Raw genomic sequence first — 27,747 nt, forward strand, 5'->3', positions numbered from 1 at the left:
TGCCCCCGGCCCGGTGTTTATAATCCGGGATTCGCGACGCAACCGGCCCTGCTCCGCCGCCTGCCACCGCCGCCCGGGCCACGGTAAGGAGCCCCCGGCCCGAGACTCCCGCTCCCACCCCCTCGCCTAGGAGACACCCCGCCGCGGGTCCCGCCGACAGCCAGCCGAGGAGGCCGAGGGGACTGCGCTCCGGGCGCCCGCGCGGGCGGGAGCAGAGGGCGGCGCCGAGTGGCCGCGCGCCCCGGGCTCGCACCTGGACGGGAGGGAAGGAGGCCGACGCCGGGGCTTCTGCCGTTCAGACGCCGGGCGGCCGGATTCCTGGGACCCTCGGGGGTGGGGCCGGGGCGCGTGTCCGGGGGCTCTGAGGGGGGCAGGTCGGGTTATTTGTCCCCTTCGCGGGCCGAGGTCCTTTCTGGAGTCTCCGTCTCTAATCCGGCTTCCTCTATACCGGAGCCCCCCGGATGGAGACCTTGGGAGTCCGGAGGGTGTGGGGGTTCCCGACTCTCGCCCCCTCTCTGGCCATCCCCCAGTCTCTGTCTCCGCCTCCCTTTCTCTGCGTGAAACCAGAGTTCCAGCCCCACCTCTGCCCCTCGTCCCGGGGCTTGGGCGTATCGCCCCTCCCACAGCCCCGAGCCTCAGTTTACCCCGGACAGATGGGCGCCGGGACACGGGCTGCGGGCCCCCGAGTCTTGGGTGCGACTGCGCTCCCTCCCCTGCAGGGGGCGGCAGTCTCTGCCTCCTGAGAGGGATTAGCGTTCCCCGCCCAGGTGGAGCCGGTGACCCCGCGGGGTCGCCGTGCCGGGTTTCTGGCTGGCTCCGGGCAGTGGGAGGGGCCGCTCCGCAGGAAATGTCCGCCGTCCGGGTTGCTGTTGTCTCCGGCACCTTGGGCGGCTGCGCCCTCCAGGGAGGGAGGGTCATTGTGAAATGGAGGAAACTCCTCTCCCAGCCCGCCAGGGCTCTTCCTGAGGAGGTCCCGTGACCCGGCCACCTCAGTGTTCCTTTCTGCGCAGTGGGAGCGTCTCCTCCGGGGCATCGCGGTCTGGCTGCACATCTCAGGCAGGAACAAACCTGTCCTTTCCCCAGGGATGGATCAAATAGACCCTGGGCTTTGATCCTCCTTTCCCAGCCCACGGCTGGTGACAGGGCAGATTCTGGAGCCAGTAGACCCAAGGCAGGAAGGCAGGCACCACTAGGTGAGGCTTGGGTCAGGTCAGCCGCCAGCTTCCCAAGCCTCAGTTCTCCATCTGTCGGATGGAGCTGGCACAGGCTCAGGGCTCAGGAAACAGTAACAGACTGTGGGACAGTCTCTCTAGAATATTGAGAGCCGTGCCTGGGTCCATTCACTCATCAACTGTCTGGGGCATGCCTCCCCTCGTGCCATAAACTGGGGCCATGGAACAGGAGACAAGCTCTCTGCCCTCCTACTGAAGGTTCTGGTGGGGAGGGAGACCGGAGAGACAGAAAGAGCCACAAAGGGGTGGGAACTTTGGAGATGGATGGGACTGGAGGAGGCTTCATTCTGAACTCCGTTCCTTCTTCCATCCCCCTCTCAGAGCCCAGGCAGGGGAGCCCAGGGGTGGGGTGGGGACCTGTCCCAGGGGGAGCTGTGCACTGTGCTGAGAAGCAGTTCTACCTCTGCTCCGTACAAGCTGATGGAATGATGAAGGCTGCCCAGCGAGCACCTAGAGCCTGGGCCAGGCACCGGGTGGGCCAGAGGAGGGAGGCCCCCACTCTGCAACGTCTGAGGTCCCCAGAGTCCTCACATGTGCCCCATCCACTGTCGGCCTGCTCAGGGGGCTTTGTGGCCACTTGGCTGCGCTGGTAGCCGTTTCCCCTGGCTTGAGGCCCCAGGAACCTGACTCACAGAGGGGGGCCAGGCCCAGACTCACCTGCTGCGCAAGCACTTTCCCATGCCCCAGTTCATTTTAGCCCTATGGGGCCTGGGAGGCCAGCCAGGACGGCCAGCTGCCTTCCTCGGAGCACACAGCCCCTGAAGTGAGTGCCTTGCCTGTGGGCACCCATGTGGAAAGAGAGAAACTAACTCACTGGAATTCAGGGTCTGAAGCTCTGAGCTCTGCTGTAACACTGTAGGCGGGGTTGATCTTCCAGGCCCCGGCGTGTTCCCTCGAGTGGCAGGTGCCCTCCCCAGACTTGGGGGTAGGCCATGCACCCACAGGCTTTTTAATATTATTAGTAGAAATCAGCAAATGAATGAATGCACTCTCCTTTCCTCCGTGAGCTCCAAATGCTCTTAGGAGCTTGCGTGTCTCTTACCAGAGCCTGGTGAGATCTCCTTAGTCTCTTTACCACCCGTCTCAGGGGCTTGTCACCAGAAGCAGAGACTCAGAGACCTTCCCAGCCCAGGCAGACCCCCGAATGACCCCTAACCCTGGATGGAAGAAGTTGCTGGAGTGCCACTGTCCTCAAGGGAACCAGTCTTCCTGATTTGATTCTCAGGCCCCAGGAACCCCGCGGCTGAGAGCCAGCTCAGTGTCGAGCCTAGGGCCAGCCCCTTGACCTCAGCTTCCTCATCTGTCGATTGGGGAGAAAATCGCTCCCCTGTCTGACCAAGGACGTGCGGAAGAGATGAGCTGAACCTGTCAAGCGGACGGGCAGGCTGAGACCCCACAGCGGCACCTCCTGGTCAGAGTGTGGAATTGCAGCCTAGCTCTGTCCGACACAAAAGAGGGCCCCAAAGTGGTAGGGGTTGCAGCCCTACAATGAGGAAAGCCCAAAGTCAGAGAGAATCCTTCTGGCCTCGGTGGAGCTAGGGTTTTAAAAAACTATAACGAACCCAGCTCGGCTGAGTTAGAATGCCAGGGAGGGGTTCCGGAAGAACATTTGCCAGGCTGTATGCCCATGCAGAGAAATGGACTACTGATCGGTGATGATTCTTTGGGGGCTTTGCTTTCTGAGAGACGAAGTGAGGGGGAGGTGATCCGTGGTCTCCTAGGGTCCCGAGCGTATGGGGCACGGGGCAGTAACAAGCAGGCGGTCTGCAGTCAGCCGAGGTTTCTGTCCCAGCCCTGCCATCTGCTAGCTTGTCGCTTACCTTTTCTGAGCCCCACGTGGTAATAATAGTCTCCTCCTTGAAATGGCACTCGTGCGGCACTGAACATAGTATCTGCTCTTGTCATTGTTCCAGCTTTGACATCTTAGAGCACACGGGTTTCCCTAGAACCGAGCGAGTGCCAAGGCTGGCCTAGCGCCGTCGCTGGAAGGTGGTGGGGTGACTCTGGCTGGGACCATGGAGAATGCCGCCTGCCTTGCCAACTCGGGCCTGGCTGGCTGGCAGGCATCTCGGCATGAGGCCACCTTCTTCCTCCCTCCCAGGTGTCCCTCTTCTGGTGAAGGATGTCAGGGCTGACATGGGAATGGGGAGGCAAGGATGTTCTTCGCAGTGGGCCTGTGCCGGGAGCTGGCGAAACCTGCCCTGGGCCCTTCATGGAAGGTGGGGTGGGGCCAAGGATGGACTAGACACCTCCCCCCAGGCAGGCAGACCAGGGCCCTGGGGTGTCGGAACCAGAATGGCGTTCGGGTTGTGCACATGGCTAGTCGAGCCCTGGGGAGTGAGGGACTGGCCCGAGGTTAGCTGTGACAGCGGTAAGGAGAGTCTGGTGGGCACAGGCTTGGCTGCCCGGCTCTGGCTGCTTCCCCCCTCCCCCAGCATCTCGCTGCATCCTCAGCGGTCGCCCTGTGGACTGACGGGCTCTTCTTACCCCCATTTTGCAGATGAGCAGCTCAAGCAGCTCGGGCCCAGGTCTGGAGGACCCAGCCACTGTGCTTTACCCATAGTGGGTACCCCCCGGACAGTAACTGCTCTTCCTTCCTGCTCCTCTCCCCGTCTCCCACCCCCACGGGGAGGCCCCAGCCCCATCAGTCTCCAGTCCCGGAGGCAGGCGGCAGTCTCATTATGCAGCCCAGGGACGAGTTCACTGGGTGCCTGGGGGGAGGCGGCGGGGGCGGGGGGGGGGGAATGCCAGTGTCAGATTGCATCATTTCCCGGCCACCTGCCCTGCTCATCTCTGCACACGCAGGCCCAAACCCAACACGCGCCCCCACCCACGTGCCGGCATGCACACACGCGTTCACACTGAAGCACACAGTTGGATAGCTGTGTGCGTTCTTCCACGCGGCTCAGAGCCAGAGGCTGAGGCCCCCCGGTGCCCGTGCATGCGCACGGCCTGGCAAGCAGGCGGGGCTCCCTGGTAGCTCCCTAGTGGCTGGGTGAGGGCGTGCTTTGAGGGGATTTACCTAACCTCTTTAGAAGCAAGGAACTGACCTCTAGACCGTGGAATCAGAAGCGTTGTTCTGAGTGCCGGCCGCATGACACTTGCTGACTGCAAGATGGTCCCTGTCCCCGTGGACCTCACAGCTGTGGGGGTGGGGGTGCGATTAAACCCAGCGTGCCATGTGCTAGGATGGGCCATGGACAAGGGATCACAGGCAGTCTGTCTGTCCCTGTGGAGCTTCCTCTCCCTCACTCCAGTGCCCACCCTCTTGGCTCCAGGTGCCCTTAGGAGATGGCAGAGCAGGGGCGACTCTAAGAGCAGGGTGAATCTTGGGCTGGCATCACCTCTCCCTGTCTTGAGCCCACCCCAGTCACGCCAGGGCCCTGTAGCTTCCCAGACCACACCTGCCCCCATGTTTCCCTTCTCTGGGCCCTTATCCCTTCCAGCAGTGGCTCATGGGGCCCAGCCCTCTGGGTTTGAGTCCTGGCTCGGCCACTCGATCCGCCAAGCAAGGCCTCGAGCCAGTTCCTTAACCTGAGCCTCAGTTTCCCTGTGTCTAAAATGGGGACAACTCGAAGGGAAGAGCTCAGCACATGATGGATAGGTTCCTTATGTTGATTACGGTGACAGTTTCACGCTAAATAGGACGCTCTCAATATATGCAGTTTCTTGTATCTCAGTTAAACCTCAGTTGAGCTGTTTGAAAAATATGCAACAGGATACACGCCCCACCCCAGCCCCAGCACCATGGCACACAAGCACACGGGGCTGGGAGCACCAGTACTTTCCAGGGCCAGGAGGCTGAGCGGGTGGCTCCCCAAATCTCCCCGATCAACAGGGCTGCTCCAGGGGAATCCGGCAGCTGGAGGGGCCAGGTTCAGGGTCCCTGGCTTCACCTGGACTGCCAAGCCAGGCAGCTGAACAGCTTTTGCTTTTGCAGAGTGGTTCACGGAGCCGCGAAGTCAGATTCCAGAAGCCGGGAACCCACATCTCCAATCCAAGGTACTTTCTGGGTCCCTTCTGCCTCCCTCTCTCTTTCCTCCCTCCCTCCATTTTTGGTGGCCTGTTGCCTGGCTGCAGTTGCCATGGGCACCATCTGGCCCCAGGGTCAGGGTCTGCTGAGTCACCAGCAAACCAAGTGGCCGGGGACAAGGCCTGGCAGGTGGTCGAATGCCCAGTGGAGGCAAAAGTCGTATACATCCATCAGAAACACCCCCTCCAACCTCGCTGTTCCCTTCTGTGTCCAAAAGGCCACAGGGGTGTGAGCCTTGGGGCCGGCAGGCGGGTGGGCCTGTGAGCTGCCTCTGCACAGGGGGCGTGTGTTCTAGGCACGTCGGGCTCTGTCCAGGCTCTGCTGCGCAGGGTGGAGTGACCGGGACAGCACCTCTCTGGACCTCCAGGCGCGGGGGGAGGTTTTCAGTACACAGGTAGCCATGGTGGGGTGCCCCTTCTGGGCTCCATGGCTCTGTGGAGGGGTGTCCACGGCTTTTCTCAAGAGTATCTAATAAGGACCCTGACCTTGGTCAGACTCTGGTGTAAATGCTCTCACCAGACACAGGTGTCCCCCCTGTAAATGCAGGATGCTGGGGCCATGTCCAGGGATGCTGGGACCAGATGGCCTCGTTCCACATCTGGTCCCGCTGCCTGCTGACCATCTGACCTCAAGCACATGACCCCACCTCTGCGACCCTCGCTTTCCTCTTTAGCAAAGGGGGCACAATAATGGCATCGACTCTCAGGGCCACGGGGAGAGTGCTGGGGGAGGCAGGGCGAGCCCCAACACAGCCCGAGGGTTCAGGGAGAGCCTTCTGGAAGAAGGAACAGCGGCTGCAAAGGCAAGAAGATAGGAGCCCCTGGTGCCTCAGTGTAGCTGAGGAGACAGATAGGGTGGGACACACCTGTCCCTGCTGCAGGGGGACAGATCTATGATCTATACCTCCAGGAAGGACCTCCCTCTGCCTGTTCCTTCCTTCTCTGGGACCCAGTGTCTGCATCTGCACCCCGGAACAGTTGGTCACCGAGGTGCTCTGGGTCTCTCGTTTATCCTCCCAGAGGGGCTTGCATTTGAAAAGAGTCTAAAATCCCAGTGCGGGAGGGTTTGCTGGGGCCCCCAGTGGGAGAGGTACATGGAGGCAGGAGCGCTGCACCCCAGCATCCTATTCTGCCTACAGCTGGGAGGCAGCACTGCATGCTGGGAAGAGCCCTGGCATGTGCTGTGTGACCTTGAGCAGGCTGCTCACCTGTCTGAGCCCCAGTCTCTGTCTCCCCAGGGGGTACGACAGCAGCTACTTCATGGGGTCATGGTTGGGGTGCAGGGCGAGCTACACGAGGCTCCCAGGACCATGCCTGGCACACTCCGAGCGGCCCCACCCATGTCTCCCGAGCATCCGGGCCTCGTCCTAACAGCTCAGCCTCATGTGCTTTCTCTAGCTGGTGGGGGATTGGCTCCAAGACATGCTTTCTACCCCCCTGGGTGCCCCCTCACCCCGTCAGCCCCAAGCTATTGTCAGTATTCCCAGGACCCTGCATGTGTGGGGTGCGTGCGTGCAGTGGTGGGGTCGGTCCCCCAGGGGCGGGGGTGGAGAGGGTGAGGCTGCGGGAAGGACCAGCTCCTCGGCTGGCCTTGATGACAGGTGAACATCTTGTTCCCAACCCTCCAGCGGCAGCTCGTCCAGGGGATGAGGCTGCCCAAGGCCAAGGTGGAGGCTGTTTGCAGGGGCTGGCGGGTTGGGCTGGGCTGACTCTGTGTCACTGTCCTTCCTCACCCCCCCCCCCCCCAGACAAGATGTCCAGCAAAGGCTCCGTGGTCCTGGCCTACAGTGGCGGCCTGGACACCTCCTGCATTCTCGTGTGGCTGAAGGAACAAGGCTATGACGTCATTGCCTACCTGGTAAGGAGGTGCTCAGTGTGTCTGTCTTTCTACCTGTTTGTCCTGCTGACCATGTGCTCACTGTCACTCGCCTGGGCCCAGCGTCCCCTCCCTAAGCCTGCCCTGAACTGTAGGCACATACTTGTCATTCTGCCTCCCTTTCCTCATCTGTAAAATGAACATCCGTGGTGTACCCCAGGTCTGGGGTGTCCCCAGAGCACAGAGGAGGCCAGCTCTCTGTGGGTGCCCGAGGGGGTGGGGAGGAACACCAGAAAGGAGCTTGGTGGTGCGACTCGGCCAGACTGCCTGCAAGGGACCATGGGCCTGCTGAAGGCCATGGCAAGCACACACTCTTCCCATTTCCGGAAGTCCCCTGTCAGCCCCCAGTAATTCTGCAAAGATTACAGAATCCTGCAGCGGCTGAGCTAGCAAAGCTGCTAGAGACCACCTAGTCCTAGGGTAGGTTATGTGTGATGCCACTCCCCCATGCTGGGTCCAGCAGGCATCCCTGATCAAGCCGTCTCCACTTCTAACGAACTGGACGTTGCTTCTGAATCCTTCTCCATGTATTCAGGACTCTTTTGAGTGCAAATTCTAAAAATCTAACCTGTACCAGTTCAAGCAAAACAAACCAAAAAACAAGATAGTTCTTGGCTTGTGTAACTGAGAAATCTGGGCTTCGACAGCTTCAGGTAAGGCTGGATCCAGGTGCATATCCAGATCTGCTTCTGCCTCTATTTGGCTTCATTCTTGGCCTCTCCACAGGGCAGGCAAGGCTCACGTCATTGTAGCCTGGCTCTCCCAGAGAAAGGAGGGCTTCCTGCAGAGGCTCTGATGGGAGGGCCCAAGGGGCACTCTCATTGCCCGAGCCACTGCCTGCCACACATTGGTTACTATGGCTGTGTCATGAAGGGTTCTGATCATCTGGGCTTGGATCCTGGGCTTGTCCCTACAATGAGCAGGAGACATGATTTATTCCCCTCCCTTCCTATGGCAAGAGGGCCCAGAGGAAGTGAGGATGCTGTTCTGCAGAGACCAAAGTTCAGCTGTTGCCAGCATTGACTGGTTTGCAGTTAAAGTCAGTATCACCTCATAGTGCCCAGTCCCCTTGTCCCTCGGGTAGGGGAGAGTGAGGCCCAGGGAGGGGAAGCACCTCGCTCACAGCCCCCTGGCATGTGAGAGTCTCAGCTTTGGGGGCATCCAAGGACCCCAGGGTGTGTGTGGGTCCTGCCGATGGCAGCATAGTGGGGCGGTCCAGAAGCCCGGCTACCACTATGCAGATTTTAAAACTGAGTGACCTCAGAAAAAACCTGCAGCTGGGCTCTGAGAAGATTCCAGAATCTGGTGAGCAGAATGCAGGGTCGAAATCTGGGCAGCAGGCCAGAGTGCGGCCAGCAGAAAACACGCTGGTGTCTGCAGAGGGGGCTGTGAGAGAAGTCGGACTCCAACAGCAGGGATGGCCTCCTGCCCACCCAGATGCCTTGGGATGGTCAAGTCGCTGTGCTCAGCTGCAGAAATCCCCCGGGGGTTGCCACACTTTCTGACACAGCGACCTCAGTACTGGCTTTGGGGGAGTTTTCAGGAAGAGATAGATGGGTTTAAGGGAAGCCCGAGACCTTCAAGGCAATAACAGCAAATGCCGGGTCCCAGCAGCCCAGTGAACAGGGCCAGGCCCATCTAGTGTTCCGACCCATAGGAACTGCTTCCCAGCACACCCAGGCAGGGCCAAGTGTCAGCTCCTGGAAGCAGTCCAGCTTCTCCGGACCCTGCTTTGTGCCTTTCTCTTCCTAACTGTGACCTTGGCCCCCCAAATGGAAAGCACCTCCGTTTGAGGGGTGCTGTAGAGAGCTCTTGCCCAGGGGGGCTGAAATTCTTCCCCCACTCTCCTTTATGCCACTGGGCTGATGAGGCCTCTCTGCTTCTGCTTCTCAGGCCAACATCGGCCAGAAGGAAGACTTTGAGGAAGCCAGGAAGAAAGCACTGAAGCTCGGGGCCAAAAAGGTACCAAGTGGAGGCAGGGTTTGGGGCTGGGAGTGGGGTTCTGACATGTGGGGGCAGCAGTGGGCATTGCTGTCTCAGAGTTCCCTGTCGTCTACATCCCTTCCAGTTGGTCCTCTTGCTTCCAAGAGTATGAGATCAATTCCTTCTGTTTCTAGGCATGTGGACACCATCTCCCTGCCTTCCCTAGCCACTCTTCCCTGCCCCACCACCTCCTCATCCCACCTGCTCATCCATCTTCCTCCTCCACATCCATCCATCCACGTATCCATCCCTCTTTTATCCCTCTATTCATCCACTCACTCATCCATCCCTCCACCCAACCATCATCCATCCATCCATCCACTCATCCATCCATCCAACCATCAACTCTCCATCCATTCGTCTATCCATCTATCCAACCATCCTTTCATCCATCCTTCATCCAGGTGGATGCCCTGCCCATTCCTCTTTTATCTCTGTCCATCCTTCCAACCATTCAGCAGAATCAGAAAGTTCCAGTTGAATTCAGTGCATTGACTGAGCATCTAATCATGTGGCGGGCAGGCCCTCTGCTGGGTGCAGAGCCCAGATGGTGAACAGAGCCAACGTGGTCCCTTCTCACATAGGCTCACAGTATAAAGTCTGAGCTGCTCCCATGGGGACGCCCGTGGCACCCTTGCCCCTTCACTTGGGCAAATGGGCAGGGGGACATAACAGGGATGTTGTGAAAGGCCACCAGCCCACCTGCTTGCTCAGAACTGGTCCCCTCTGCAGGGCACTTCTGTGGGGTTCTCAGAACCTAAAAAGGAGCCTGGCACATAGTAGTACCTTAAAATGAATGAATGAATGAGTCCCACATCCCATCACTGGCCATGCACCTAACACTGGATATCCCTCCTTGGTCAGGAGTCCGCTGAGTCTCCGAGAGGAGAGGAGTTGTCTGAGCAGGAGCCCAGAAAGTGCAGTAAGAACATTTGAGTGTTGAAAATGAGTTGGGCTTTCACATCGGTTGGGCTTTCGTGTAAAGATTTGGCCTTAGTTCATTACCCTAGATCAGATTCTTAACCTTGTCCTCTCAGGCTCCCATATACGTTTATGTATTTGTTTGGAATTGAAATTTCTTGCCCATACCATCAGGGTATAGTCCCCATTGCTTTTCTTTTAATTTTCCTTTTCTTTCGTTCTTTGCTTCATTTTTTAAAAATTTTTTAATTTTATTTTAAAATAATTATGGACTCACAGGGAGTTGCAAAAATAATACAAAGAATCCTGTGACCCCTTTACACTTTTGAAAATTACTGAGTGCCCCATAGAGTTTTGTGGATTACATCTATTGATATCATCATAGTATAAATAAAAGCTGAAATTTTTTAAATATTAACCCATTTTAAAAGAATAATATTAATATTACTAGAATTAAAAGAATAATATTAAACACATTATATGTTAACATAAAATGTTGACATTTTTACCTCAGAAAAGTAACTATTTCCAAAACAAGAATTTTTGGTAAAAATAGCATTGTGTTACATTTTTATAAATCTCTTAATGTCTGGTTTAACAGAAGACAGATGGATTCTTGTAGCTGTGTCTCCATTTTGTGATGTGTTGTTTTGGTTTGCATTTGGAAAAAATACGGTCTCATGAATGTAACACTGGAAGAGAGAGGAATACTTTTTTTTTAAGATTTATTTGAGAGAGAGAGAGCACGGGTGCGTGAGTGAGGGGGGAGGGGAAGAGGGAGAAGAAGAGAGAATCTCAAGCAGACTCCTCACTGAGCACAGAGCCCAACATGCGGCTTGATCCCAGAACCCTGAGATCATGACCTGAGTCGAAACCAAAAGTCAGACACTCAACTGACTGAGCCACCCAGGTGCTCCAAGTGAGGAATATTTTAATAGCCTTTTCAGAGAGTTGGGGATATTCTTGGATACTGCATCAAAAGTCAACAAGGGGTAGTTTCTTAAAGATTAGTTCAATGGGGAAACTGAAACTGTACAATGAATTTTTCATGCATTAAAATCCTCTGGTCCATCTTGCACTTTGGGTGGATTTTTTCACCATGCAAGATTGTGTGACATCATGCGTTGGTCTTTTGAAAGCTATTGTTTAATTGAGTTATGCAGATCTCCCAAATGTTGCTATGTTTCATTATAAAATATCAGAACATCACATTTGTCGGTCTTGCCACTACTCACAGAAGTATTAGGAAGCTGACAGATGCAAGTTGTCCATAATTCTGATTTTAACTGGAAAGCCCTAATTTTATCATTGGCAACAAGTACTCAGTCTTCCCTGAAGTGACAAGGTCACTTCATTTTTGTGAAACTGTAGGCCAAACGCTCAAGTCTGAAAGACCATAATTTGTCAGTCATTCTTTCAAGTAAAAACGATGTTCTATGAAAAAAGTGGCTAGTTCAGCTTGTAACTCGCTTTGGAATGCAACAGAAGTGTTTCGTGTGTATTTCTCCTTCTGTGCTCGAGATGCAACAAAGTCATCATTTTTATGGCTTCAAGACAGCTTCTTCTCGGGTGAAATTGTCACTGTAGAAGGGAGACGTTAGGAACACAGCGGCCATCTCTGCCCTGATTTGTGCTGAGCAGCTAGCCCCCGTACCCATCATTGCTTTTGCAAATTCGGTGTGAATGTCAACTTGGTGAAAAAGGCAAATAACACCTTAGGATCACTATAAAAAATCGTTTTGCTCAGTCTCCCTGACATCTTGAGGATGTCCAGAGGTCTACATTTTGAGAACCATTCCTCTAAATCAGGGCTTCTCAATTTTGGCACTATTGGCATGTGACTGGCTGTCCTGAGCAATGTGGGATGTTTAGCAGCATCCCTGGTCTTTACCCATAAGACACCAGAATCCCTGTCCCCCAACCCACCAGTTGTGACAACCAAAAATATCTCCAGATATTGCCACTACCCTGGGGAACAAAATCATCCCCGGTTGAGAGCTTTGTGGATTACCGTCTACTATCGACTGCTCTAGATCTTAGGTGATAAGTTTCCTCTCCAGCCCAGAATGCTGTGCTGGGAAGGACTTAAGAACCACATCCAGTTTCAGCTAGATGGAGATCAGGATTGATTAGCCATGTCTGCCATGAGTGCAGGAGGGGAGTAATGGTACTGTATGCTAGGACTGATTGAAGATGTCTACTACAGGATCCATTAGTAGTGTCTGCTGTAGATGCAGGCCATCGGAGGCCCCTGGGGCTCTGTCCTCTGGCTGGGCCCCGTCCTTGCCAAGCCTCCCTCCCATGGGCTCCTCTCCCTGTAGGTGTTCATTGAGGACGTCAGCAAGGAGTTTGTGGAGGAGTTCATCTGGCCCGCCATCCAGTCCAGCGCGCTGTACGAGGACCGCTACCTCCTGGGCACCTCTCTGGCCAGGCCCTGCATCGCCCGCAAACAAGTGGAGATTGCCCAGCGGGAGGGAGCCAAGTATGTGTCTCACGGCGCGACGGGAAAGGTGAGGCAACAGATGGATGGTGCTGGGGAGGGCAGGGCAGGGGAGGAGGGGGCAGGGGAACCTGCCAAGGGGACTCAGGCAGCCAGGGCGGCCCACAGCCCTTGAGCAGTTGCAAGCTTTGCCCCCCGGAGAGTCAGGCGTGCAGCGGCCACTGCCAGTCTGGTCTGAGCAGGAGGAATAAGAGCCGTAGGAGCGGGAATCCGGGAGTGGTAACGGCTGTGTGCTGTGGGTTCCGTGGCGGGTTCTGCCTCCAGTGGGAGCGGGTTGGCAGACTTGACATGGAGGCTCAGGGACATCCGCCACCGGGCCAGGTCACAGAGCACAGGTTACCATGAGATGTAGTGGAAAGGGTCGGAAACCCCGAGTTAGCAAAGAGGGGTTCATCCCAGCTGTGTGGCCCTTGGGGAGGCCCTTCCCCTCCCCCAGCCTCGGATTCTTCATTTGCAAAAACAGGGGAGGGGGCAGGGGGAGCCCTGTCTTAACGTGCCAGGCCTGCCACACCCCAGCACCACACAGGGGGCGGCTCCAGCCAGGGAGATGGGTTTTCTCACAGTTCTGGGGCCCAGGTGTGGGCAGGGCCGTGCACCCTCTGAAGGGGCTAGGAAGGCGTCATTCCGGGCCTCTCCGGGCTTCTGTAGGGACGGCTATGCCCTTGTAGATGCGACACTCTGGTGTTCCACAAGCACATGGCTGTCTTCGCCCTGTGTATCATCCCTCTTCTGCCCTCTGGTTCTGTGTCCAAATTCCTCCCTTTTATAAGAACACCAGTGATATGGGGATTAGCGCCCACTCTAGTGACCTCAACCTAACTCCATCACTCTATAAAGACCCTATTTCCAAATAAGGCCACATTCTCAGGTACTGGGAGCTGGGGCTTCAATTTCTCTTCTGTGGGGGACACAACTCAACCCGTGATACACCCCCGACTTCCAGCCCCTGAGTGGATGGTGCAGTTTGGGAGCAATGAGTAAGATAATTGCATAAGTTCTTGGCAGGGGCCTGGCATGCAGGGAATGATTCACTTGAGACTGGAGGGGAGTGCCCTATTCATCTGATGATCAGACCTATACTGGGGGCTCCTGTGGGCAGAAGAAGGTCAATGAGAACAAATGTGAGTGCAGAATAAAGAAGCTTCCCAGCCATCTCATCTGCCTGTATTGAAATGGGCTGAGCAGTGAGCTCCCTATTCCAGGAGATGTTTAAGCTGAGGCCAGATCAGGATTCTGGAAGGGCTCCTGCCCGGAGAGGGTCCCTCCAGTGGTAGCCCCAGGACTGAGGATAGGTGGCATTCAGGGCTTGTGGAGTGAACGTGTGCATGTGGTGGGTCTGGCCCTGGCTTGGGAGATTCAAGGCTCTGGGGAGACAGACCCCCCAACACTAGCCCCACTGAAACTGAGAGTAGCCACCTGCAGTTGTGGCTCCATTTGGCCACAAGAGGGCACCAGAGGCTTGTATTTGAGGCCTTGGGTTGCTTACCCTCAAGAAAAGCATCTGGAAAGGCCACCACCCCCCAGGGTCCTCTGGTCCCTACCAGGGTCCGCAGGACTGGGGTTCTGAAAAGAACACCCTTTCCTGAGGTTCTGTGGCCTCCAAGACTAGAGGTTGGAAGGCCATGGGAGGGGAGGGGTACAGTGCTACCCTGGATCTCCATCTCTTCTGGGGTTGATGGGCAAGGCTTAGTCCCGTGCCTTAGTTTCCCCTATTTACAGAAACTGGGGAAGCCCCCCAACGTCTCTGAAGACAATTTCCTAGAACTGAGGGGTGTGAATAGGGAGAACCAGGCAGGCCTGGGGCGGGGTCCAGAGAAATGCTGTTTGAGGCAGGAAGGTGGGGGGAGAGGGGCCGGTGGTCTGCCGTGGCTTGTGGCCTGGTGGGCCTGGGGGCGGGCGTCCATGACTTTACATTTCAGGAGGTGGACTTCCAGAGCAAGGGCGGGAGGCTTGTGGTCCCACATGGAAGAACCCAGGTCGGTGGGGTCGGGCTGGCAAGCCCAGAGAGATACCAGAGGACCACTTCGCAGTTTTCTGCAAGGGGGTCACGGTGCAGAGAAAGCTGGGTCATTAGCAGACCGCAGGGGCTCCCCCCACTGATGTGAAGATTCCAGCGTGGCCAGTCCTGAGGCTGTGGCCATGTGGAAACTCAGCCACTGGGCTCTCCCAGCTACTGGCTTCTGAGTCACCGATGAGGGCAACCAGGGCCCAGGGGCCCTTGTTCCAGCCTCCCAGAGGTTGCATTCATGCGTGTGTTCATTCATTCACTCCCTGCATATTTATCCAGCACTGGCCCTCCTCCATGCATGGGCTCGCTGGTACAGGATGGGCTAGGGGAGGCACCCAGGGACTTAGGAGCCCTGACCCAGCAGGGGGTGGACCACGGGGCGGGGCAAGAGTTAGCCAGTTCTCCCTATTCACACCCCTCAGTTCTAGGAAATTGTCTTCAGAGACGTTGGGGGGCTTCCCCAGTTTCTGTAAATAGGGGAAACTAAGGCACGGGACTAAGCCTTGCCCATCAACCCCAGAAGAGATGGAGATCCAGGGTAGCACTGTACCCTTCCATAGTCTTGGAGGCCACAGAACCTCAGGAAAGGGTGTTCTTTTCAGAACCCCAGAACCCCAAAGGGGAAGAGCACCCCAGGCCGCAGGAACAGCCCTTGCAAAGGCCTGGAGATGGGAGGCAGCATCCCTCCCAGGGCCCAACAGGGCAGCACCTGCTACAGAGCTCGAGCTGGGGTCCACCCTCCATGCCCCGCCCTGTTCCCTCCCTACCAGAGAGCTGTGCAGAAGCTGGGGTGGCCCTTCCAGGGCCTCCTCCCCCTAGTTTTGGAGGAAGGGCCTGGAAATCTGAGCCAGACTCTGGCAGGGGTATGGGGAGCAGTTTTGTAAACGGCGCCAGCTGTATGACTGGCCCAGGAACAGATGGGCAGACCACCCCCCACCCCAGCCCCTGCGGTCCCCGTGGGCGCTGCACCCACACTTACACACGCCTGCACGTGGATCAGCACGGGGACACACATGATGTGGAGGATAGCTATCCCCCCCTCTCCTGCTCCGGGGAGCTGCCCTGGTTGCAGAGGGTCCTGGGGTTAGGGGGAGGAAGGACTGGACCCACCGTGGCTCTTAATCTGGGACAGAGTTTGAACCAAGGGAGGCCGTTTGGCTTCTGGGAGGGTCTCTGACTCTGGAACAGATGGGTGTCCCCATGTGGGTCTGAATGGGCAGACACCAGCCCAGCAGGCCTGTAGGGGAACATGAGGCCATGGGGAAAACTCACCAGGATAGGCAATACCATGTGCTTTACAAATCTAAAATGGATCTACCATTTATTGTAGCTGCTCCAGGAAGTGGGCTGGCCACGGGGTCCTTGGGCACGTTTACCGGCTGTGCCTCAGTTTCCCCACCTGTAAGGTGGGGATAATAATAGAACCTGCTTCTGGGGGCTGCTGTCAGCTGTAAGGCTTCAATGAGTTTAAGTCTGGGGCTCAGACCGGTCACCTGAATATGAGCTCTTAGGACAGAAATGTCTGTTGGATGTGTGACCCCGGGCAAGCGACATCACTTCTCTGAGCCTCGCTTTCATCGTCAGCGAAGCAGGGGGAAATACCCCACTGGCCCCAGGTGGCTCACCCCTGTGACCGCGAGCGCACAGTGGGTGCTCACGACAGGGCTGGGTCGGCGGGCGAGTGGGGTGGCGGGTTTGGCGCAGCTCATGGCCCCGAGAGGCACGGGACGGGGGGCAGCCTCAGCCCCCGGGCTCCTGGCTCCGCCACCCAGAGGGGCCGAGACCTGCATTTCCGCGCCACCTGACGAGACTCTGGAAAATAACATGTCATTCCCGCCGCCGCCTCGCTGGGCCCGTGCAGTTTTCACAGTAGGCGGAAGGTCCCTCTGTTATTTCCACAGCTTAAGCGCCCCGTCCGGGGGCCGAGCTGATGGGAAGCAGGCGGGTCCCTGACAGCCACCGGGTCTGCGGCCCCCTCTCCCTCCTCCGTGTCGTCTGCGCGCCGGGGGGTCGGACGAGTCTCCACTGCACAGTGGACGACGCGGGCGCAGAGAGGCTGGGCATCCCTCGCGGGCTGGTGGGGGCCGGGGGCCCTTGACTAGTCCCTGAAGATTCCAGCGTGGCCAGTCCTGTACAGAGCGGAGCCGAGGAGCAAAGGGCCCTCAGTGGCCCACCCATTCCCTGCCAAGTGGCGATTGTAGATGGGGAAACTGAGGCTCACCGAGGCGACAGACTTCCCAATTTTATGGATATGAGGAGTCCAAGCACCATGGAGCCCGAGCCCCGGACTCAGTCCCTGGATTGGGGCGGATGAGGCCAGACAGGGAGGAAAACTGGAGGAAGAGGCCGAGGTGTGGGCAGCTGGGGGCTGCCTAGAGAAGGACCGGGATCTCGGCAGGGCCAGACCCCCAGCCTCGCACACGCGTGAGCGCCCCCCGAAGTGTGCACATACGTGACAAGACGGGTGCGTGCCCTGCCATGTCCCCAAACGTGGGCGTCCCTGTCCTGCCGCATGCCCACCCATACACGTGCACACCCTACGCCCCCCACGCGCCCCCTCGCGCACATCGCACAGCACGCCGCGCACAGAAGTCGTGGCGTTCACCGCCGGGCACACGAGTGTCCTGTCCCGCACACACCCGAGCACCCAGGCCGCCCGGCTCCTCCAGGCAGGTGGTCAGCAGTCGTGAGGCGCTGCTCCTATCCCCCGCCCCTGTCCTACGGCTCCCGACCACCCCCTGTTCCTTGTTCCAGGGAAACGACCAGGTCCGGTTTGAGCTCACCTGCTATTCACTGGCCCCTCAGATTAAGGTAAGATGCTGCCCTCCCCTCGGGGTGGGTGCTGGGAGCCAAGGTCCCTGGGTGGGGGGAGGGCAGGGTATGGAGTTCTGGGAGTTTCCACGGACAGGGACAGAGTGCACCTGAGTCTCCCGGTGGGTGGTGCCCCTCTTGCTCGTGGAGAGACCGTGGGCTCATGCCAGATGCAGGGCACAGCACTCTCTCTGACCACTAGCCCTTCCCAGAGGTGCTGCCAGGGGCCTGGGTAGACAGGGGCGTGGGACAGAAAGACGTGGCCGCCCTTTGGCCACTGTCCTCGGTGTTCCCAGGTCTGGCTTCTTGGGTGCAGGTTGGGACATTGCTGTGCTATTTCTGGGGTGCTCATAGCCCACCCAACCCTGGTCGGGGCCACCCAGCTAAGGCCCTGGCTCTGCTCTGGCTGCCTGAGCCCCAGCATCCTGGAGCCCTTTCCTGGGATGGGAATCACCAGGATCTGGGGGAATCAGCCACCCCTGTCCGTGGCCTGTCACCCAGGCGTGACAGCCCACATCACAACTGTCCAGCCGGCCACAGCCACCCCTGCCCCCTGCAGGCTGGCCTTGGCCCTGGGCTTGTGTCCCTCTGTCTGTCCATCCACTCCTTCATTCAGTATGCACCAGGTGCCCATTCAGTGCAGGCCCTGGGCCAGGCTCCAGGCATACAGAGCTGTAGTGTGTAACCAGTGTGAGCCCTATGGGTGATTTAGATTTTTCTAGTGGCCCTGTTAAAACAAACAAACAAACAAAAAAACGAGATAAAAAGCAACAGGTGACATTATTTTAATATGTATTTTATGGAACCCTGTGTACCCAAATGGTATCATTCAGCCTGTCATGGATGCGAAAACCTTCCTCATGAGATGTGTTCCATCCTTTGTATGAAGTCTTCGAGATCCGTGTGTGCTTTGCCACGGCAGCCCATCTCAGTTGGCACCGGCCACGTCTCAGGCCTCGGGGCCCGGGGGTGGCTTCTGGCTGCCGGACTGGACAGCACCGGCCTAGGTCTGAGCTCCTTAGAGGTCACCTGGGGCTCAGGCAGCAGAAGATGTGCCTCCTCCTAAGCTCTGACAGGGCCCTCAGGGGGTTCCTTTTTTCTTTCTTTTTTTTAAGTGGAACATCTTTCTCCGTCCCTTTAACCGGCCAGCAGCTGCTTGCTGGGTGGGGGTGGCCTGGAGGTGACGAGCTCCAATGATCCATTCTGACCCCAAACACTGGGCAGCTAAGAAGCCCTCTCCCAGTGGCTAGCTGGCCCGCTGCAGGCTGGTGGCCACGGGGGCTTTCTCCTGACCCCCACTCTCTAGGTTCCCACAGTAGCTTGGGGGGCCAGGTGTCCGGTTTCTGAATCTTTGTCCACAGAGGCCGAGCCAAGGGAACAGGGGTGAGGGCCACAGCTGGTCTCTGGGAGCTCCCAGGGCCAGGCCTGCTCCAGGGGCTGCTCATTCTAAGGCGGGGGCCCCGGGAGAGCTTACCCACAGAGGCAGGGCCCTGCTGGCTCCAGGGCTGGGTGGGGGCTCTTCCTGGGGACCTGCTTTCCACCTCTAGGCTGATGGAGCCCCTGTGAAACGAGCTCAGTCCCCCCAGTCAGGCTCCGACTCCCCTCCCTTCCCCATGCAGAGCAGCTCTGGGGATCAGGAGGAGGGAAAGCAAGAGAAATGGGTTGAGAGCACTGTCCGTTGTCTCTGGGCCCCACTGTCCTGGAGCAGGGCCCGGCTGGGCGTCTGCAGCAGCGTGAATCCTCCCTGAGTCACCAGGGGGTAGGGGCGGGTGTGCTAGCCCTCTGCTAGCAAGAAATACGAGGCCTGTCTAGGTCGAACCCTCAAGTCTCAGAGAGACTGAAGCCTAGAAGGGCAGGGACCCAACCAGGGGACATGCCATGGAGCCCAGGCCTCTACACAGCCACCCCCAGTGTAGCAGGTCCTGTCCTTCCCCTGCCTAATGGGGCACCTCTGCCCACCCAACGTGGACTGTGTCCTCTCTGGGGAGGTTGCAACAAGAGACTCCAGGTGAGCAGTGGGAGTCCCGGGCCCCTTAACAGAGGGGCCAGCTCTGCATCGGAAGGGCCAGCAGAAGCCAAGATCCGGGCTCTCCCGCATCTGACTCCTTGCTCCACGCCCAGGTCATCGCCCCCTGGAGGATGCCCGAGTTCTACAATCGGTTCCAGGGCCGCAATGATCTGATGGAGTATGCGAAGGTATGGCTGAGTCTCCCCTAACACCCCCAGCCCTTGCCTGCTGCCCCCTGGGGGCATATCCCTCTGGAGGGGCTGACCTGGACCAGCAGCACCAGGCTGGGGCTGATCCCCATTCTGGGGGGGCGGTAGGGGAGAGGACCAAATCTCTGCCCCAGCTGACCCCCCCCCCAGGTGGCACCTGTCCCCAGGGGGCCGGCCCCACAGAGGCGCGGTCACTGCTTGGGCTGGGCATCTCCACGGAGAGTCCTCAGTCTGCCTCCCGTTCTCCTGCCACCTCTGTGGGAGGTGTGAGGGAGGTGCTCTCTGGCCCACAATTACCTGGCTGCTCATTGTCCCCGGTGCTTTGCCAGGAGCAGGTAGGCGCTCCGAGGGGCAGTGGCAGACAAAGGCTTTTGTCGAGCCAGCCCTTTTGAAGTACAAGTTGCAATAAAACATATTAGAAGTTTTGCATCAAGATCCTTAGCCTCTCCCCGGGGTACCTTTCTTTTTAGCGACTCGATGGCAGCCCTTGACAAACAGCCTCAATCAATCAGACGTTGGCGGGGGGGGGGAAGCAACTTGGTGCACACACCAGAAAATTGCTCGGGTTTTAAATAGCAGTCACTGGGGCTGGCTGTGAGCTCTTCCAGCAGCCAAGGTGCCGCGTGGTAGGGGACACGGCAGGGACACAGCTTTGCCCCTGCCGCCAGCATCCCATTAAGACCTGGAGGGCTCAGAGGAAAGATCTCCTGAACCATCTGTTGTTTTATTATTAAGAGGGGAGTTTACAAGAGCAAGCCCATATGTTGCCAAACAAATTGTCAAATAGCAGAGCTATTAAGAGAACCGAGGTTGACGAGCCTTCCCACCCCCCTTCGTCTCCTCAATACAGAATATGGAGCACGTTTCATCTTTAAGTATAATGAATTGGAACCCCCCCCACCCCGTCTCCATTCTCACGACTGTGGTCCTGGTTCAAGAGAAGGCCAGGGTGACCCGTGCCTTGCCCTTCATTTCCGTTAAGCCCCAAACAAAAGCGACTCCTGGTTTTCCCAACAAAGATGAATTTCAGGAGTGTTGTTGGCCCTCCTTCCCAGATTTGGGGGGAGAAGTCCCTTCACGGACCTTCTGTCCCCAGTAACCTTGGAACAGGAAAGCTCCGCGAGGAAAGGAGTCTGGGGGGCCCCAGGCCTCGGAGCCTCCCTGGGCGGCTGGTATCTGCATTGAGCTCCGGGGAATCTGAGCACATTCGAGGAGGGAGGCCGCGTTTCTGCACCCAGGAAATGACCAGAATAACTGAGCAGCAACCGGGCTTTGTCCAAAATGCAGAGCCAGGCAGCTGATTCAGACAAGAAAAAAATCAATGGTGCTTTGAAAACCCCCTGCTTTCAAGACCTGTAAGTTGCCAAGGCCAAAAGGTGCGGTAGGAGACCCACAAACACACATTCACTCCACTTTCCGCAGCCCCCCACCCCAGTCATCATCCGTCGTTAGCATCTCACCATAATCAATTTCTTTTAAAAGGCCAGCGTACAAGGTAGGGGGCTGGAAAGCAGGGTGGTTGCCTGTGTACTTGTGGAAGGTGGTTTTGTTTTCTGTCCTCAGTTGCAGTAAGAGTTTCTTGGGGGGCCGGGGGGATAAAAATCTCTTTGGTCAAGGGACTGCTATTTTTGGCATATGTGTGTGTCTCTCCCTGCTGAGGAGGGGCTGCCCATCCTGTCCTCCAGCCTTCCCTCCCTTTCTCCTCTCCTTGTTCCCACCACGACCACGGAGGCCAGTGGGAAAGAAGGCAAAAGTGTTTCCAAACCCCTCCCCAAAACAAAGGCTGCAGGGAACCCATCTGCTGGCTCTCTCGGCCCCCAGCCGGGGGAGGGGGGGTGGGGCGGGGTTCCTGCTCCTGCAGGGGGTCCTGGTCCTCACACCTGGCCCCCTCTACCTGGAGGGAGCCCAAGGGCAGCATGTACATTTGATGCTCGGCAACTCTGGGGGGAGGCAAGTGGCCCCCCAACATTGAGCACCCTCTAAATGAGGTGTTCCTGTTTGCCCATGTGGTTTAAAATGAAGAGTATGCAAAGCCTAGAATAGATATGGACTGTCTTTTAAAGCAATTCCCCTGGTAAAACTTAAAAAAAACAGCTGGAGGGTTTTATCTTCATTTATTTTGAAATTTTAAGGTGGTAATAAAGAAAACCTGGAGGAGGCTGGACTCCTCCCGTAGTGGGACTGAGTGCAGATGAGGGTAACCCCATCGGGAGAGATGGGGTGATGCTGGTGGGGGCTACAGGGACTGGGGCTGGCCAGGTTCTGGGACCGCGGGGAGGGGGGGGCAAGGTGCTAAAAGGGGCTTGGGAAGCAAAGTGTCGGGTCTCACTGCCTCACAGGGGCCTGGCTGGGCCACTTAGCTGCCTCTGTGCCCCATAAGCAAGGGGAGGGGAAAGCAGAATGTAATGTGTGTGTTGGATTCCAACCAGGTGTCAAGCCACGGCAGCGTGGGGTGGCTAAGGGGTCAGCTTTGTCCTTAATCCAAAAGGCTGAGTGAGTTGGGCCTTCAGAGTGATCGCCAACAGCCTTCAGACCCAGGGTCTCGGTTGGGATGAGTTTTCTCCTTCAACAATGGAAGCATTTGGGAGACAAGACATAATTAGAACCACTAGGAGAGGATGGAGGGGGGTACGGGATGTACCCGGGATGCTCTTTAGAGGGTTGCAGAGTGATGTGCATGGTGATTGTGCCAGGCAGGGGGAGAGGGGTGGCTCCCAGAACGTGCCAGGTGGATACCATAAACAGGTGCCAGGAGCTAGAAGCCCCTCCCCTGGGGCAACATTAAGTACCGGGTGGGCGCAGATGCCTTGGTTGAGACCTACAGTGGGAGTTTGGACCCTTGCTGCCCCCAGCTTATAGGGTTGCAGAGGGGGGTGAGCAAGTGGGAAGCCTCTGGCACACGGCTTGGCACGTTCTAGTGCTTCAGGGCCTGTGAAGTATAGATTTGGAGAATCTTCTGGAAGGAACCCCAAGGTCAGTATCCACCCCATGACATCTCAGACACACAATCGTGTAGTTTCTGCATGGGCATGTCTAGTAATGGAGCCCTCACTCATTCCCCAGGCAGCCGGGGGTGTGGGGAGGGGAAGGACACCGGGGGGGGGGGGGCGGTCTTGACTGCATGAGGACCAGAGTTTGGGGACGTCCACAGCCTTGTAAGAAAACCAAGGCAGCTGGGCCTGACCCTCAGGCCAACTTCAAGCTGCCTCACGCCGGCCCCGTGTCACTTCTCACCCACAGCAACACGGAATCCCCATCCCGGTCACCCCCAAGAACCCGTGGAGCATGGACGAGAACCTCATGCACATCAGGTAAGCAAGACGTCCCACCTGTGCGTCCCACTGTGCGCTGCCCTGCCCCACCTCCGGGAGCATCTGCCTCCGCAGAGCAGATGTAGCCTTGGTGGTGGTCCCCGCCCCCACCCCTCACCCAGCCGCTGCTCCCTCGCTGGCTGCAGGGCTCCCAGGGGGCAGGGGGTGAGATAATAGGCACCTGGCCTTGGCTGGGTATCCGGGAGGGCTTCTCATAGGAAGTGACATTTGAGATATAAACTTCAAGGATGAGGAGGGACTGACTGGCCGAGGTGCAGGGGGCAGAATGTGTTTAAAGCAGGGAGAACAGCATGTGTGAAGTCCCCCGCCAGATGTGAAGCCCGGGGGCTGTGCCCCAGAAGATGGAGGGTAATGTCCCAGGCTCTTTCTTGCAAACTGCAGCTCCCACAGCCAACTGTGGTGGGCCCAGAATGTTCCAGACGGGGTTGGCAGCAGCTGCTTGGGCAGAGAAAAAAGGGAAGACCAGACTCGTGTTGGGGGGGAGGGTGTCTCTCTGCCCCTCCCCACCTGATCCCCTGTCCTCCCTCTCCCCCTGCAGCTACGAAGCTGGAATCCTGGAGAACCCCAAGGTAATCCCCCCCCCCCCCCCCAGTCTCCTGTGAACTGGCTGCCCGTCTTTGGTGGTAGCTACTCCGTGCCGATGCTGTCTGATGTGATTGTAGCCTAATTTGAAATTTCACGGGGGCCGGGTGTGGGCCTGGGGCTGAGCCCTGCCTGCGTCCCCCATCCTCCCCGCCGGGCCCCCCTCCGCCTGCCTACTCCATGCTGCTGCATTTTGAGACCCCCCCCCGCCCCCACCGCACTCTTTTTCTAATTGCCGCTGGGATGAATAGGGGAAGGAAATATTTCAGGGCAGCATGGAGAGAGTGTGTGATTGTAAGACAATAAAGAAGCAATTAGGCAGATGAGACACTTGTGGGAGGGCCCAGCCTGTGCCCACCAGCTCTCAGGCCGATGCTGCCGCAATGGGGTGGGGTGGGGGGGGGTGGCACAGATTAGAGCCTCAGGACCCATTTGTCTGGGTTTGTGCTCCACACCCGCCCGAGGCAGGCCGCCCTGATCCCCTGTCCCCAGCCTCCAAGACTGGCCAGGCTGGGCCTCGGCCCTGTTTGAAGTTTAGGGTTTCTCTCCCTGGGGGGTTTCTCTTTGTATCTCCCCCTGCCACCGTGGGAGATGGGGGGTGAGGGGGTGCGGCAGGACGAAATCTATCCTGGGAAGAGAAAAATCTCTTTGTCCCTGAGGGAATGTGTCTCCATTCCCTGGCTTGGCTGGTTTGGGGGTGGGGTGGGCTGCTTGTCTGACGTTAGGGAAGAAGTGTGCTGTTGGGGAGGGGGTGTGCTTGGGCAGCTGGGCCTGGGGGATCCAAGAAGGCCAGCTGGAGGGGAGGATGCCCTGGTGGTGTTGGTGAGGCTGGGAGAGCTGGAGCCCTGCCCGGGGGTCCTGGGATGGCTCCCGGAGGGACCCGGCCTCCCGGTCAGTGTTGGTGATAATAGAACAACTACCAGCCACCAGTTCTGGGACCAGGCCTCGGTTTAGCATTTTCTTGGCCTACTTTCCTTGGCTCCTGGCAGTATGCGTCCTCATTTTATGGGCGAGGAAACCAAGAAACCAAGGCCCAGAGAAGTGACTCACCCCCAGGGCACCCCATATCTCTCTGGGGAGCTGGCCCTCCTGCCTCTGTGGTTTCCCCCCCTGCCCACCCCCACCCACACCCCACTCTGCCCAACCGTGTCACTCAAGAGAGCCCGCACCCTTGCCCCCTGGGGGCTGATGGCCCCATGGGGCTGCTGCCTGCTGGCCACAGGTTTTTCCAGTTCATGCTCTGCTGACCCCACGACACTCAGGCCAGCCACCCCTAATTAGCCAGTCAGTCAGCACCAAGGGGGGCGGGGGAGGCTGAGCCTGGCAGACGCGGAGCTGTGCACGGGCAGGCTGTCCCCTCTGCCCCCCTCCAAACAGCCTGTAGAACTCTCACCAGAACTAGGGGAGCAGAGGCACGGCCCCTGGGGCGGCGGTGGGAGTACAGATGGCTCTGTGACCCCCGGGCAGGTCCTTTCCCTCCGGCCTCCTGGCTCATGAGGGCAGTGGATGGATGAGTCAGTGCTAAAGAGTGTCTTTTTAAGGATTCTGCCACCGATCAAGGTGGGAAGGTTGATGCATCAGTCACCCCGAGATAAGAAACAGGGGTGTGCGTCCTGATGCTGCCCCTTATTGCTGTGCGCTCTTGGGCAAGTTACCCAACCTTCTGAGCCTCTGATTCCTCATGCACACACTGGGAAACCACAGCACCTCCCTTCTGCAGCATAGAAAGCTCTTGGCCTATCCCTACACCTCAATCTTGGATGGAGCCAGGGGTCCCTCTCTCCCTCCTCAGGCAGGCTAAGATTGTTTGGGGAGGAAGGGGCCAAGATCCTCCCAGGACCCCTCTCCTCTGGCCGGGAAGGCTGGGCTGGGTGTGAGAGAGAGGAAACCTCATTCCCACTGAGAAGTGGGGGGTGAGGCTGAGGAACCCAGGGTCTGGCTTTCTGGGCCTGCCCTCCTTTGTCAGGGGGCTCCCCCAGGCTAAACTCCAGGACCCTCCCTTGCATCCCGGGGCTCCCGCTGCATGGTGGGCATCGTCCTCCGGATCCCCGGGATAAGGAGACAGTCGCTAGGGGCCCGGTGCTACCCTCCAGGCAGAGAGAGCTCCTGCGCCCACCCCCCCCCCCCCCCCCCCCGCCGCCCTGGCCCCCTTGGGAGGAGATGGGGAGACAGGGCTTAAGGGAACCGGTGCCCCCTCCCCCTCTCCAAAAAAAGCCCCGAGACCTGCCGAAGGGAGGGTCTGAAGGCAGATGGTGGAGCCATTTTCTGCCTCCGTGAGGGCTGATTGAAGGGCAATGAGGCAGCTAATGCGAAGAAAGATAGAAATTTACTTGCTTTAACTTCATAGGGCACACAGTGAAAGAGTTCATTCAGTCGCCGGCCCGCCATATCTGATGGATGAATAAACCATTTGCAGCATCGATCATGCCTCTACATCATGGTTTAGTTCATGGGCCATTTGCTTCCAATTTCTCCTTCTCGGCCCTGTTTCATGCTTTCTTTCGTCCTCTCCCCCCCCCCCCACCCCCCCCTTTCTCTCTCTTTTTTTCTTCCCTCTCTTCCCTCCCCCCAGCCCCCCCCCCCCAGATGACATTGGAAGTGAGCCCTCCCGCTGGGATGGATAAATAGATGGTATTGATACTCAGCAACAAACTATTTGTCATTTGAACTGGGCTTTTAGGAGGGAGAGTAAAAAGAAGGCAGGCGCCCAGCCACCTCGGAATGCAAAGCAAATGTCACTTTATTTCTATTTAGTTATTTTATTTAATGGGCGCTGTCAGGGTGTCGGAAACCACACCAGCTGCCTCTGGCTTGCACCGTGGAGTGCGGATCGCCCGCCCTGCGCGTCTGCCCACCTCCTCTCTCCTCCCAGGGGCAAGCCATCTCATCCTCCGTTTGGGGCTTCGTGGAGAAGTGTGGCGGGAGAAGGTCAGGCAGCGCAGGTGGAGGTGGGAGGAAGGAGCCGTGGGTGAGGGAGTGGGGACTCAGCGCTGGAACCCTGCTTTGAGTTCATCCTGGGCTGGGGGCCGGTAAGGCCCCCCCTACCCCGGCAGGCGGGGAAAGGGGCTGTGGAGTCACGTTGGACACCCAGAGGCCCAAACCCTGGTTCACTTTGCCTTTTGGCCAAGGATGGTTGGTCATCGGGCCTGTCTATGCCCAAGGAATACAGTGGTTGGCAGGACCCAGCCGGGCCTGGGGAGCCGGGCATTTCTCCGAAACCACCCGAAGCCTGTCCCCATCGTTAATGATGCTGACTGTCTCTGGCCAAAGCCCTTGCGCTGAGCAGCCCGTAGATTTCTAAAGCAGCTGGGAAACAGCAGGGGGTGATGGAAAGAGCACGGAACAGGGAGTCCAGAGTGCCCACACAGTGGGGCTCCCACACTGCTGGGGACAGGCAACATGGTTTGGTCAAGCCACTTCTTTGGCCTTGGTTTTCCATCTGGTCCGTGGAGGCTTTGGGCGTAGGGTCCCTAAGGACCCTCTCCCTGTTTGAGTCTGTCTTTGAGGCCAGTTGTAGGTCCTTATTCGCACCCCAAAAATGAAACAGATGAAGGGATGCTGCTGGTCCCACGTCACACAGCACTCTGGAGGTGCCGGGTCCACCACAGGCCCGTCTGAGCTCAGGAGTAGAGCTATAGTAGGACCAACATTGCCCTTGCCCAGGGCTGAGGGGTGCCTAGGGGTGCGAGAACCAGGATGGCTGGTCACCCGGACATAGAGCCAACAAGCAAAGTGACCACAGGTGAGGGATCCAAGGCACTTCTGCAAGCCACCCCTCCTGGGGCGGGGGGCCCTTCTGGGAGGCAGGCACCACCAGGAGTCCGTTCCAGCTGTAGTCCCCACCTGCAGAGCAGGTTACGGCTCGCACCCGTCTGCCCTGGCATTTTCTTGGGTAATGTTCATGTCCAGTAAAAACCATAAAAACCATCTATATGCTTAAGGTGTAAGAAAGTCAAGGGCAGGTATCCTTTCCCCATTTTGCAGGTGAGGAAAACAGGCCCAAGGAAGCAAGGCAACTTGGCCAAGGCCCCGCAGCTGGGGAATTTGACTTCCTGGCTTGGAGGATATTTTCCACCACTCTAAAATCCAGCACATATCTGTGGCCAGCCTCGGGGTTCCCTGCCCTGTGCCGGGTCCCGGCCCGCACAGAACTCACGGTGGAGAGTGGGGGAGTCCCTCCACCTCAACCTGTATTTCTTCATCTATAGATAGGGTGACAGCACTTGACCTTCTTACCAAACAGGGCTGCTGAG

At 57.8% G+C, this 27,747-nt stretch overlaps 1 protein-coding gene across 1 annotated transcript in view; it reads left to right on the top strand.

Moving 5' to 3' along the window:
- ASS1 (argininosuccinate synthase 1) overlaps positions 1-27,747 on the top strand; it is a 50,632-nt gene continuing 22,885 nt past the window's right edge. The window contains exons 1-9 of the mRNA XM_032418415.1: positions 1-83; positions 5,173-5,234; positions 7,013-7,122; positions 9,034-9,102; positions 12,366-12,554; positions 17,307-17,363; positions 19,485-19,559; positions 22,821-22,891; positions 23,451-23,481. Coding sequence (XP_032274306.1) covers positions 7,018-7,122; positions 9,034-9,102; positions 12,366-12,554; positions 17,307-17,363; positions 19,485-19,559; positions 22,821-22,891; positions 23,451-23,481 — 597 coding nt within the window. The 5' untranslated portion in view covers positions 1-83; positions 5,173-5,234; positions 7,013-7,017. The remainder of the gene's footprint in view (positions 84-5,172; positions 5,235-7,012; positions 7,123-9,033; positions 9,103-12,365; positions 12,555-17,306; positions 17,364-19,484; positions 19,560-22,820; positions 22,892-23,450; positions 23,482-27,747) is intronic.

This window comes from Phoca vitulina, unplaced genomic scaffold (assembly GCF_004348235.1).
Source record: "Phoca vitulina isolate PV1807 unplaced genomic scaffold, GSC_HSeal_1.0 scaffold21, whole genome shotgun sequence".
NCBI classification, from domain to species: domain Eukaryota; kingdom Metazoa; phylum Chordata; class Mammalia; order Carnivora; family Phocidae; genus Phoca; species Phoca vitulina.